The sequence below is a fragment of the Bos grunniens genome, chromosome 28 (assembly GCF_055505025.1).
Source record: "Bos grunniens cultivar Pamir isolate PY7600 chromosome 28, Bosgru_T2T1.0, whole genome shotgun sequence".
NCBI lineage: Eukaryota > Metazoa > Chordata > Mammalia > Artiodactyla > Bovidae > Bos > Bos grunniens.
Window position 1 is genome coordinate 36,733,895 of NC_141192.1, and position 13,205 is coordinate 36,747,099.

At 39.7% G+C, this 13,205-nt stretch overlaps 1 protein-coding gene across 9 annotated transcripts in view; it reads right to left on the bottom strand.

The window, feature by feature from the left end:
- Positions 1-13,205, bottom strand: part of MTR (5-methyltetrahydrofolate-homocysteine methyltransferase) — a 132,546-nt gene that overhangs the window by 83,835 nt on the left and 35,506 nt on the right. For 4 of the 9 annotated variants that reach the window (XM_086382787.1, XM_086382788.1, XM_086382789.1 and 1 more), the window contains 7 exons: positions 12,207-12,307; positions 11,125-11,186; positions 10,006-10,073; positions 7,822-7,901; positions 5,091-5,203; positions 1,352-1,492; positions 30-215 (listed from right to left, as the gene is read on the bottom strand). In XM_086382787.1, coding sequence (XP_086238913.1) covers positions 30-215; positions 1,352-1,492; positions 5,091-5,203; positions 7,822-7,901; positions 10,006-10,073; positions 11,125-11,186; positions 12,207-12,307 — 751 coding nt within the window. Of the gene's footprint in view, positions 1-29; positions 216-1,351; positions 1,493-5,090; positions 5,233-7,821; positions 7,902-8,002; positions 8,146-10,005; positions 10,074-11,124; positions 11,187-12,206; positions 12,308-13,205 lie in introns of those variants that run through there. The other 5 variants (XM_086382792.1, XM_086382793.1, XM_086382790.1 and 2 more) reach the window with 4 other exon arrangements.

Sequence of the window (13,205 nt, forward strand, 5' to 3'; positions counted from 1 at the left end):
GTGAAGCCAGATCAAAAGAAATCACTCACCTGTCCTTCTTCATCAAAAGCCATAACCACCACGGCAGCTCCAAACTTCTTAATCTTTCTGGCCTTCTCCAAGAAGTCATCCTCTCCCTCCTTCAAGCTGATGCTATTAACAATGCACTTCCCCTGGCAGCACTTTAAGCCGGCTTCAATCACAGCAAAATTGGAAGAGTCAATGCACAAGGGCACCTGAGCACAGAAAGGCAAGACGATCACAGAAAGACAGCAAGTCACCACAAATCCCCTTCCAAGGACTCTCATATATTCCCTCTTTCTCCTTTAGGGAAACAATATACAAATAACAGAGAGAGGATTTTAATCTTTTTCTTGTTCCTAAATACCAAAATATTTGGAGTAATTCCAGTCTAACAAGAGACTTCATATGTGGGCCAGAAACTGGTAACTCAAAAGATCACAGCTAAATATCAGATTGAGAGCACAGAAGTCATTTCACTGGGGTCATTTCGCCCCCTCTGATTCTGATTTTAAACAGGTCATTTAGCTTCTCTTCACCTTAAATTCTCAAAATATTTACTCCCAGAGAAGCCTTGAGGCTTCTAAGTGCAGAGCTTTAAGACACAAATGAAGGATGGGTTAATGTAATTCAATGCTTACCACAGGACTTCTCACTTAAACACTTGCTGAAACTTAACAAAAAAATGACAGCCCTAGCTCTAAAGGCACTAGGAAGTGTCCTTAAAAGAATAACAAAAACAAAAAAAAGTCAAAACTCACTCATCACAAGTTCAATTGTAAAGAAATGAACATTTTTAATTTTTTAGAACCCATCTAAAATTTTTGAAAAGCTTGACACAAAAATTACCTTTCATCTTAAAGAACAAATGTAAAAGCCAACATTAATACCTCAATTTAATCTTGTTTTATAATTTTGTCTTACTCTGATATGCCTAAAAAGGTCTCTTCTTCCTGCAATAAGGAAGGACTATCTGATATCTGAGTTCCCTAGTCTGTGGTAGAAACAGAACTAATGATTTGGTAGGAACAGCTAAGTATATCCTTCAGAGGCATGAGAAGTTAGTTCTTAGCCTATTCAGACATCAGAGGAAATTCAATAATCCTTGTGACCAATTCCAGAAGCCTTGCAAACAGTCACACTACGGTCACATCTTTTTCTTTGAAGTCTGGTTTATATTGAAAGGCTGCCATTATGTGAGAAAATGAACAACCAGAAACCACTGAGCTTTCAACACAGTACAACAGAAAACCAGCGTATGAGATGACAGACAAAGGGAAAAGTGACAAAGTTAATGAGCGACAGAGCAGCACGTGTAAATTCCCCTTGATGAATCGAAGTTCTGCACAACCTTGGCAATGTCAGGCTCGGAAGCAATGAAGTTGCAGAATCTGGTCATTGCACTTGGACCATCCAGCATGCCATCATCCATGTTAATATCCAACACCTGGGCTCCCATTTCCACCTGCATTTTGGCAACGCTCAGTGCTTCCTGAGGAAAGAATTCAAGAGGAAGCAGTATCAGGAGAGGGTAACTCAAGAAAAGGCTGACAAAAGTAGTCCTTCATCATCCCGGGCAGCCCCTTCTAATTCCACTAGGCTACCTAGCCAGCCCTTCACCGTCCCACCCCGACCCTGAGCTGCTCTCAACCATCACAGATGAATCTTTCCTAAACATCTCTTCCATCACAGTTCATCACTCCTCAGAACCCCCAGAGGCTCTGATTCCTCCCGTAAAGAATCTCAGTCCCTCAGCATGGTGTTCCAGGTCCTGGGGACCTGCCCCATCATCTTATCCAATTCAACATCTCCCCCCGAACCCTGGCACCCTTCACCCAGCTAAATCTGCTCCTACCTCTGTGCCACACATATTGTTCCCTCTGTTTCAAATATAACCCTCTCCCTTTCTGTACTATTTAAGACCCAGCTCAATTCCCACCTCCTTCAAGAAAAGTCATTACAGAAACCATCCAAAACTTATCTAACTATTCACCAAATCATGCAAAGCATTCACTGCAGGCTACTGACAGCAGTTACATGAAATATAAGTTAAACTTTTTTATGCTAAAAGGATTTTCAAATCCATTAATACATTATTATACACTGTAAATCTCCAAGTACAAAATACAGCATTTCCCACTTATGATCATTTAAGGAATATCCTGTAGGATCAGCGTTTCAGAGAACATACTTTGGGAAACATACTTTGCTTATTCCACAATGACTGGCTGCCTCTAAACATCTGCAACAATTATAAACATTATCACATGGTATATGACATTACCATTTCCTCATGGTTTCACAAATACGGGCTTATTCTCTGAAACAGATTTTAAGCATTTGGAAAATTGAGAAAGATCTTATGTATCTCCTATTCTTGTTTGAACAATGATAGGCAAAACAGATATGTTCAATAAAGTTTTCTAACTGACTGGTAGAGACTTTAAGTCTTTGTTGTATGCTTCATAGTGTAATAAAATAAGCAGGGATAAAATCAACAGTAGATTCTAATATTGTCCTAATTTTTTATTAGCCAAAGAAAATCAAACAAATTTTTAGCAATCATGAGAAGAGGCATAAGACCCTCTGGCACAGGTCACAAGGGAAAACCATAATGAGGCATGAGACCCTCTGGCACAGACCACGAGGGAATTCCATTCACAATGATCCAACATTACACAGAGAAAAAGGGTTGCAATAAGATTCAGCAAATCAAAAAGTGTTTTGGTATCAGCAATATATTAAATATCATGAATAAAAAGAAGCATAAGTCATAGTCCTTGTTCTTGAAGGGCTTACATCTAGTTGAGGGCATACGACAGTCACATAAGAAGCTATGAATGCTGCCATACGATGTGAGAGTCAAATGTTTTGCCTAAACACCTGGAAGGGCGAGATCTCTGAGGACTGAAGAGAGAAAGCTACCTGAGAGGGAGTGGCTTCAGCTGCCCCTGGAAAACAAACTGGAGGAAGCAAAGGGGAGACAGTAAGCAGTGACCTGCTTAGACCAGAGGTCAAAAGACACAAAACAGAGACGCCAACGCCTGACCTTTCTACATCAGAAGAGCAACAGAATAATAGCTCAGGGGTCCAACTTCCCACACATGCCCCAAGGGATGAAGTGATTTGTTTAAAGATGTACAAGTTGAGTGAACAGACTGGACTGGATCTTCTCTCAGGTCAGGTGCTCATTCCCGTAACCACAGAACCTTGAGGGAACACTAAATAGGGGAACTACAATCCAGTGAGGAGTCATTCCTCCCCACACAATTCCTACTTCCCAGCCCCATCCCTGCTGAGATAGCAGAGCAGTGAAGGGTATGGGCTTGGAGGACTTGGGGTCTAACATTCACTTGCTGTGAAACAACAGGCGAGTGGTTTAACCTCCCCCAAGCCTTCAACTGGACATCTGTAAAATGGGGATGATAACAGCAACTCTCTCACAGGTCTGAAAAGATGAAGTAAATAATGCCACAAAGCGCTGAGCACAGGCATATAGTAAGACCTTAGGAGATGACAGATACCACTCCCACTTGCCTGCTTCTTCCTAAAACGCTGTCTGCTCTCAGTAGCAAATCTATCAAATCTGAGACTGAAAAGGACACCACAGACTGGTTTTAATTATCAAAACATAAAGAGAACACCGCCACTGCAGAACTCTATACCACCATGAACGGTCATAGGGATTTCATAAGAGTAGACATGAATGAAGGCCCGGAGGCAGAAGAAAGCCTCCTGGAACATTCAGATGACAGATCAGGACAGAAGGCAGGTTGGTATCTAACTGGAGAGGACTGGATGATGGCCTAGGGAGTTTGGGTTGAATCCCATGTGCAAAAAAAGCCACCCCATGAAAGCTTTTTTTTTTTTTTTGGGGGGGGGGTCAGTCCATGGGGTCACACCATGAAAGCTTTTGAACTTGGGGAGATCATAGCAGCAGGACGTGCTGGCTGAGCAGTAGCAGAGATGAAGGGAAGAAAACAGATGGGAACCATCAGGAACCATATAACCACATAACCGAAGTACCCGCAGAGCAGATCTCCATGGGACACCACAGAGCACTCATTAACACGGTCATAAAGGAGAAGGCAATGGCACCCCACTCCAGTACTCTTGCCTGGAAAATCCCGTGGACGGAGGAGCCTGGTAGGCTGCAGTCCATGGGGTCGCTAGGAGTTGGATACAACTGAGCGACTTCACTTTCACTTTTCACTTTCATGCATTGGAGAAGGAAATGGCAACCCACTCCAGTGTTCTTGCCTGGAGAATCCCAGGGATGGGGGAGCCTGGTGGGCTGCCGTCTATGGGGTCGCACAGAGTTGGATACGACTGAAGCGACTTAGCAGCAGCAGCAGCAAAGGATGATAAATGCACACTTTCTCTGTGACTAAAACTAAGTCTACTTTGATACTGGTTGCTGAAGATCTAAAGGTTTTAAAATCTTAAAATGAGAGAAGGTTAATGAAAAAAATAAAATCATTAAAGCCCAGATCAGATTCCTCCGTGATTTAACTTCATATTTGCATAAGAAAAAAGAAGTCTGTCCATGGTGGGCTCTCTCTGGATTAAATTCTGCTCATTCATAGAATGATCAAGTTTAAGAACACTAGGGCAAAACTTTTCAAAGCAGGGCCTATTCTTTCTTTTGTGTTTGCTTGTTTATTGTAGTTTACAGTAAATAGAATCAATAATACCATGCTGGTCAGTATCTGATGTGGTCATGAGAATATAAATAGGAATTTTCTTGGCTCTCCATTTCTTTCAAGGATTTGTGAGAAGCTGAAATGAACAGTATCTTCAAACTTTTAAAATTTCACAATTAATAGAAACAGCTAGAACCTGGGTCCCTCCCATCTCATCCCATTTCATACCTCGAGTGCATTTTTTTAACAAATATCAACAAGAGCAGCTTTGATTTTTCGAAGCCTCATCCTCCCACCAGCCTGGCCGGCTGCAAACACACTTTACCATTCTCACACTGTCTGGTAGCTCTGCTAGCAATGCTATCAAAGGCAGAGCAGCTTTGTTTACATGCTGTCTTAGCCAAAATACATGGCGGATGCCTCAAGGGTCTTATTAATGATGCTCACTTCATAATTTCCTGCCATGATGAGCTTAGCAAATCTCCTGGATCCTGCAACGTTACAGCGCTCTCCAATGTTAACAAAGTTGGTGTATGGTCCAATCCTGAAGGGCTCTAGACCTTAAAAGGAGAAGTATTTTGAAAATTTTCTGAAAATACATGTAAAGACAAGAGACAGAAAACAAATGTTGTCGTGAGATAGAAAAGAAGTTTCTATGCCACATCCCATCTGACTAGCTAGGCATGGCCTTTTCCCCTAGGGATATTTAAACACGGTACAAGTCTCTACGTTTATAACCAGAACTCTCAAAAGAAGAAATATTTCAGGGTTGGAAATTGCAAATTTCTCTAAAGAGCTGAATCGTAACCAGCTCTGAGTAACAAAGCAAAATTATCATCATATTCTTATGTAACCAAGAGTCTGGGGCAAAAGCCATGAGGTTAGAATCTAAAGGAATGCTCCCCAGCTGTCCCTTCAGACATGGGCTCGAAGCCAGATGGAGTAAGCTTTCTTAATCCTACCAACAGTGTATTTAGAGTTTTATCTCATCTCTTTGATCCAGAGGGCAAGAACCAATAATCAGCAAGGCCAGACAGGGTCACTAGGAAGGACTCGGGCTGAACACTGGGAGACAGCTGACCCTGGGCGAGCCACTTAGGCTTTTTGCTCCTCCTTCCTTATTTGTCAAGGGACAATAACATCTCCCCGTTAAAGGCTGATTTAGCGGCAAATATCAGATAATTACTATGGATATGTTACACTGAGGAAAAAAGCAACATGCAGTATAAAGTACTACCAGAGGAAATGACCTTTAACTGTTTTTGTTCTACTTAATATTTACAGTATTAGGAGCAGAAGCCTTGCTAGATGGTCACAGGCAGGCTCTGGGGACAGTCAGCCCCAGGATGCAAGCCTGTACAGCCATTTTAGTCAGCACCCCAGGGGGCTTGTCTCGGAGGCTTCAGCTTACGAAAGGGCTCCAGGTCTTTTGTTCCCTGGCTTGGAAGACTATCACTTCCCAGTTCGGGCCAGTGATTTCCTTCCCCATTGGTACCATCCTCACGGCCTCATTCCCCCATGCCAGCCTCAGGGCATCCCTGATCTTTAGTTAGAACCTGGAGTTCCCAGGACACACAAGCAGGCTGCCATCATTTAAATGCTGGAGAGGCCCTACTGCCTTGCTCTAAAAGCATTTCACACAAAGCACTTCTGATCTATTATGAATGTGAAGCATCTGACAGAAAAACTACATTTGCTCTCAAGCCTGCAATTTATAAAAGAACAATTAAAAAGAGTATGTTTGATGTTATTCTTCTAAAATCTGATTGAAGGTGTTTTTTTAAAACAATTTAGAAATAGCACATGAAATTCAAATCAGAAGAAAGAATTCTTTCATTCTTACATATAGAAACTCTTTTTAAAATCGTAACTAAATGGTTATCTCCTATTTCAACTGTGGTGAAGGTTAACCATTTTAACTTAGTCCTTGGCTGAAGTGGTTCAGATGGTAAAGAATCTGCCTACAATATGGGAGACCCAGGTTCAAACCCTGGGTGGGGAAGATCCCCTGGAGAAGGGAGTGGCAACCCACGCTGGTACTCTTGCCTGGAGAATTCCGTGGACAGAGGAGCCTGACAGACCACAGTCCACAGAGTCGCAAAGAGCTGGGCACAACTGAACAACTTACACTTTGGCCGAAGTAAGATCTGAGGATGAAATAAACTATTCCACCACACCTCTCTCTAATAAAAGCCCCCTTTTCAGGGTAGGGGGTGTATCATAAATCACAAATCCCTCTTCTTCTAGTTTTATCCTATCTTCTGGAGAATAAAAAGGAAAAAAAGGGTAGACTGAAGAGGTATATTTTTAACTCAACTTCATCTCACTCACTGGGATTAATTCTATGCAGTATGTTCAGAGTGAAAAAAGTAGTTATTACTTTTACTGTAACTTGTACTTTATTTCACTTTTCTTAGGAGACGTATGGAACAAAAATACATCAGTTTAGAGAAATGTTAAATTCTCAGTTAGGGTGCAGAATTCCTCGTGTGTGCTATTTGCAGGTTCTCTAAGAAACTGTATATACATTTTCCTTTTTGCTTAAAGATATTTTCTAAGAATACAACATTAAAGTGTTGTGGGAAAAAATAAAAAATTTAAAGCTTTTTTTCTAATTGTTGGCATGATAACCTATTTTACCAACAATCTTTTGAACACTGAAGCTTATTCTGAAAAAGGGAAGCTGCCTACCCCACAGGGCTGTTGAGAACAAAACAAATAATAGATATTACAACTCTTTGTAAAGTCCTGAACACATACTCAACATAAGAGCAGGTCAATGATATTTTAGAAGCACATAAAACTTTCTAGGAAGAGACTACCATCATTAAAAAACCTTGAGCCTGGGCTAGATTTTTTAGCAACTAGCAGCAAATCTGACAATTAAAATTGTTAGGCTGTGCTCCACGTACATTTTCAAAGCAGTGCACAATAATTCTGACCAAAGGCACTACCTGTGCCTTCCTTCACATTTCCCTGAAGTATCTTCCTGCTCCCATCCCTAAAAAACACAATGGGTTCTTTGCCAGAATTTAAGTGCCAAGAAAAACACATAGTCTTCTTTGACCTAATAAACAAGTTCCTTGACATAAACATCACTACCACGTAGACTAAACATACAAACTTAATCTACAAACGATTTCTGAAATTATAAAAAAATCACACCTTTACAACTTACCAGACAGTAGCATATGCCCTTCGAAAACAGTGGCAGGTGGAACTCTAGGCTTACAGTTTTTCACAGCTTCAGCAATTTCTCTGAGTTAAAAGAGAAAACACAATATCCATTAACTCAGAACAAAATTCAATTAAGCTGATTTCCAGCTATGATATTAAGTCTGTTTAACATAATTATATACCTAGTTCCAAATGTGCAGCAGCAGCAATTGTGCTTTTTAGTTCTCTCAGTAATGCAGAAACTGAATCTATAATATTTCACATTTCTGTATCTGTCCCATCTGCTGTGTATGGACTGGACCAGTTTCTATGCTCAGACGTGAACCTACAAACATGCACCTACAGATATGAGACAGTTTACACAAATGCACACAGCAAATCTCCTCGACCTTTCCCAAACCTGAAGATGTCCTTAAGCCACACAGTAATTTAAAAGAAAGAAAAGGCTTCATTGTTGAGAAGGAAGACAAAGAGGAGAGGAGATGCCTAGAGCAAAGGAAATTAAATCCTTTAGGTATTTTTTTTCAAGCACACACACACACAGTAGAGAGGATTCAGAGTAAGACATCACTAAAACTCCAAAATAACTACTCCTGGAAATTTGTTTTAGTTATTCATACTCTTTGGAACCTTCTCGGCTTCAATGAAATATGTCTCTATTCAGCCTTGAAAAATCTGCCTGCTCTACTAAATTGATCAGGACCAGTATGAACCATTCACTACAGCCCCCCAAATTAATATGTGAATGACAAAATAAAAGCAGCAAATATACATATACAGAGATAGATAAACAGACACACACACACACACACAGGTATTTTTGAAGCAACTCTTTTTATAAAGGAAGAAAGTGAACGTGAACGTGGCTTAGTCATGTCCGACTCTTTGTGACCCCATGGACTATACAGTGCATGGAATTCTCCAGGCCAGAATACTGGAGTGGGGAGTAGCTTTTCCCTTCTTCAGGGGATCTTCCCAACCCAGGGTTTAAACCCAGATTTCCCGCCTTGCAGGCAGATTCTTTACCAGCTGAGCCACAAGGGAAGCCCTATAAAGGAGGCGATAACCTTAAAAACAAAAAGAGATCCAAAGATAAGCTATCCTCAACTATTAATAGCTTTCAGATAGTATTTAAAAGATGTTTAAAAAATTATAGACTCTTAATAGAGTCTATCACAGAGGTCAACAAAAGCAGTGCAACATTAGGCAATTCACAAAGTGAATATTTTATAGGTATGAAACAGATGCAGAACAGTCAGGTGACTAGCTCAAAATATGATCATCAGTCACTTTAGGAAAAAAAAAAAAAACAGAAACAATCCTCAACTATATTTCACTCCAATTGTTTTTCAATTCCGACCCTCTTTATAAGAGGATTAATCATGAAACTGCAGGGACTTAACCATACCCTTCACCATGTCCTGTCTCACACTCCCTTCCTTAACCCTCAACAACTTGGATTAAGCGGTGACTGTGCCAGGTGAGGTGAAGATACTCTTCTTGACCTCAATGTGCTTGCCGCTTACTGTCTTTTCTGTCCATGAAAGAATCTAGTGGAGGCAGGTATTTCTCCACATATAAGCTGTCCTTCCTTGAGCACTGGAAGTAAACACTGGAATATTAATCAGGTATTTAAAGGTACAGTGTTAAGATAGCTAGCATTTGCTTATAATCATCTAAAGGGGAAAACGAAGTTAGAAAATAGATAAAATAAGAATAGCAAAATGCTGAAAATTATGAAAAGTACGTCTTAGGCACATGGGATTTCATTTTATTATTTTTGTACTTCATAAAAATTAAAGTATCCTAGTTTGCTAGGACTGCCATAATGAAATACCACAGGCTAAGGAGTTTAAACAGCAAGATTCATTTCTCAAAGTTTTGGAGGCTAGAAGTCTCAGGTCAAGGCGTCAGCAGGACTGGTTTCCTCTCCTTGGCTTCTAAATGACCCTCTTCTCCCTGTGCTTTCACAGGGTCCCCTCCTGTGTGTGTGTGTCCTCACCAGTCACACACTGGATCAGGATCTATTCACATGACTTCATTTTACCTTAATTACCTGCTTAACCACCCTACCTCTAACTATTGTCACATTCAGAACTGGGGATTAGGGCTTCGATCTATGAATTTTGAGAGGGACACAATTCATCCCATAACAAAAAATTAAACACTTAGAAGTGATTATCACCTGATATGATCTGGTGTCGTACCACAGCATCCGCCAACTATGTTGACCAAGCCATCAACAGCAAAATCCTGCATTTAGAAAAAGTTTCAGAGAGCTCATCTGAATTCTAAGTTCACCACCATCAATTCACCATCAATTCAGCATCAATTCTAAGTTCACCACCATCCACATTTCCTGAATAACTAATTTTACATTTAAAAGAGAGCTAAACATATTTGACTCTAGATATAAAGCCTTCACAAGACTCAGATACTTAAAAGCAGAGAACAGTTCAGATGAAATGCAATGAGACATCTGCCTATCTGATCATAATAAAAATTTCTTTTACCTATATGCTGAGCAGAATGAATATGAACTGAATAATGTATTTTCCAATAACATCTAAGTTATTAGTACTTAAATTTAAATTCAAATGTTGAAAAAATCAAAAATTCAATTCCTCAGTCACAATAACCACATTTCAAGTACTCCAATGATCGCAAGTGATAGAGGTTACATAATGCATAATGTGGGTCGGGAGTTTAACCACAGCTGGTCTGAAGGAAAAGATAACCGAGAGGGAACTCAAGGAACTGAGAAGTGACAGTACTGAAAAGAGCATCTACATAAGGTACTGAAATCATAAGAATTAAGTCAGAAGAGGAGACAATGTCAATAAGCCAGAAGCTAAAAATCCAAGGAATGAGGAAAAGAGACCCAGGGGTTAGAAATAAGGAGGAGTTGTGGGCAATACGGTTTTGTGAACCAGGACTTCAAAGATGGAAGGTGTATGGAGAGAACGAGAGCGGGGGCGATGACAATGGGGAGCAAAGAGATGTCAACGCCACCCAGCAGTTTTGTGGGTGGAGAAGACCACTTGGGAGTGCTCAGAGGATGAGTTTCAGTTAGTTTGGGTCTGACCTCACTGAGAATCCACTTGTTTCTACTATGAGAGGGATGCTGACAGCAAGCCCCTTCCTCTGCCTCCATCATATTCATTCATCTTAAGCTTTTATTTCTTATATACTTATATATACTTATATATTGGGTTTTCTTTAGAGGCAGTCTACATCTAAATATTCTAAATCAAAAATTCCATTTCTTTATCTCTTAAAAACCAAGTGAAAGAGGATTCGTGACCTTTAAATGCATGGCCATCACGTGGGGAGTTTCATCATAGTCACCGAAGGTATTGGGAAGACCTAAGAAAGCATATTTCAACCATTACTGGAAATTTTCACAAACAGACATAGTATTTGTAAAGGCTTTAGGTTAAAAGGTTAGCAAACTTTTTATTTATAATTAAAGCAAGATTACTTAAAAAAATAACAATTCATATTAAACATAAGTACAGAGACAACATATCAAACAACAACAAAATCACAGAGGAAAATAAATACCATTATTTCTTTTCCATTTCAAAGAAAAGCTTCACTACTACATGGGACTGAATTCCTCTACCTCTGGCCCTCCCCTTCCTATAAAGGAAATTAATTCTAGTCACCTAGCTGCCAGGGGGCAAGGTTTGAGGGAGTACCACACATCCTTTGAACTATCAAGCACCAGGCATGCAATTAAAAACAACCAAAACACAGCCCATCCCCTTTCAAGTAAGTTTTCCCAAGTAAGACTTCAGCATCTAATCACCCAATTTCCTGTTTTATTTATTATCCACTTCTAGTTATCTTATTCCTAATGCTCAAAAACATACACCAGGAAATCTGGTTAACCCAGGATGGATTATCAATATTAAAAGGACAGCTTAACAGTTGTCTACATTTATCTTAGGAATTTTTATATACCATAAATTTGAAGTCCTAACTTAAAAAGAGGAAAAGTAACAGGTTCTTTATCTGCTCATTTGTTGATACAGGGGAACAAAGAGGGCTCTCACACAGGGTCTTTGCGCCCATCACTTTGGCCATGCCCACATGGCAAGCACTGTCACCAGTTACAAAACTCTGGTCAGTTAAGCAATGAGGCTTCATTCCCCCAAGCTCTGTCCACTTCTGACACTTTCAGGCTGAGCCAAACTGTTCTTTCATATCTAGACGGAAACAGTTGTCCAGACCCAAGTATTCTTCATTTAAAAAATTCCTATTAAAAGCTGACTATATCCTAAGATCTACAAAACAAACTCTTTTAATCCAGATCTGCTTCCCTATCTACTCAGGTCTTGTGTATCTGGATTCTCCTATGTATGACTCCCCTGAAACACATACCTGCATTGGGATAACAGAGAACATAAGCTGTTGTACATTTTCCAATTGTTTCAATAAAAGGTCTCATTTCAGCTGCACCCAGAGCACAATTTAATCCAATGCTGAAAAACAAAAAGAAGAGATTAGAAGCACCCTCTTTTATTCTAAATATTTATACACATACAAAGTTATGATGAGGAAAGGAGTATATTTAAAACCAAGCAGATAATAAATCTCTTGATTTGAAGCACATTTAATTCAGCTCCAGTCAAAGCCACCTCACTGATGTTCCCTGCAGCACTAAATATTTCCGCCCATGTCTCCAACAGATGATCTTACAGCTTAAGGATCCACACTATAAATAAAAAAAAAAGTTCACAGTTTCATCACTGGTATACCACGAAACAAAAATGTCTGCAAATTACCACCACTAATAAACATTGATTGGAAAGCAATACTGCAGAGAAAGAAAAAGAAAGATCTTGCAGGTAGATGGAATATTAATGGTATATGGAAGCCACTTTGGGAGTCTAGAAGACCAAGACTTGGCCCTTGATCCAACTGACTTGCAACATGATCTTGGACTTAGAATTTGTCCTCTTATAAATTAAGTGGGTTTACTTGTAACCAAGGAGCTCTGTGTTTTGCAAATGAAACTTACTGCGACTCAAAACAGATCAAAGCAGAGCTGCTAAAACCCCTACAAAGCCACTCTCAGCGGGAGCTGCCAAGGCCTTCAGGAATTCAAGAATTAACTTGACTGGGACTATGTCATCTTTTATTTTTTCATATTTAACTTTTTTTCCCTTTATTATGATTTCTTAGTGCAATGTGATATACTAGATTAGACCTGGAACAGAAAAAGAACAGTGTGGAAAAACTTGAAACCCAAATAAAGTGTGTGAGTTTAGATAACAGTAATATGCTTTTAGTTTTGCTGAAAGTATCACAGGTAATGCAAGATGTCACATTAGAAAAAACTAGATTAAAAAAAAAAAAAAACTAGCTGAAGAGCACACA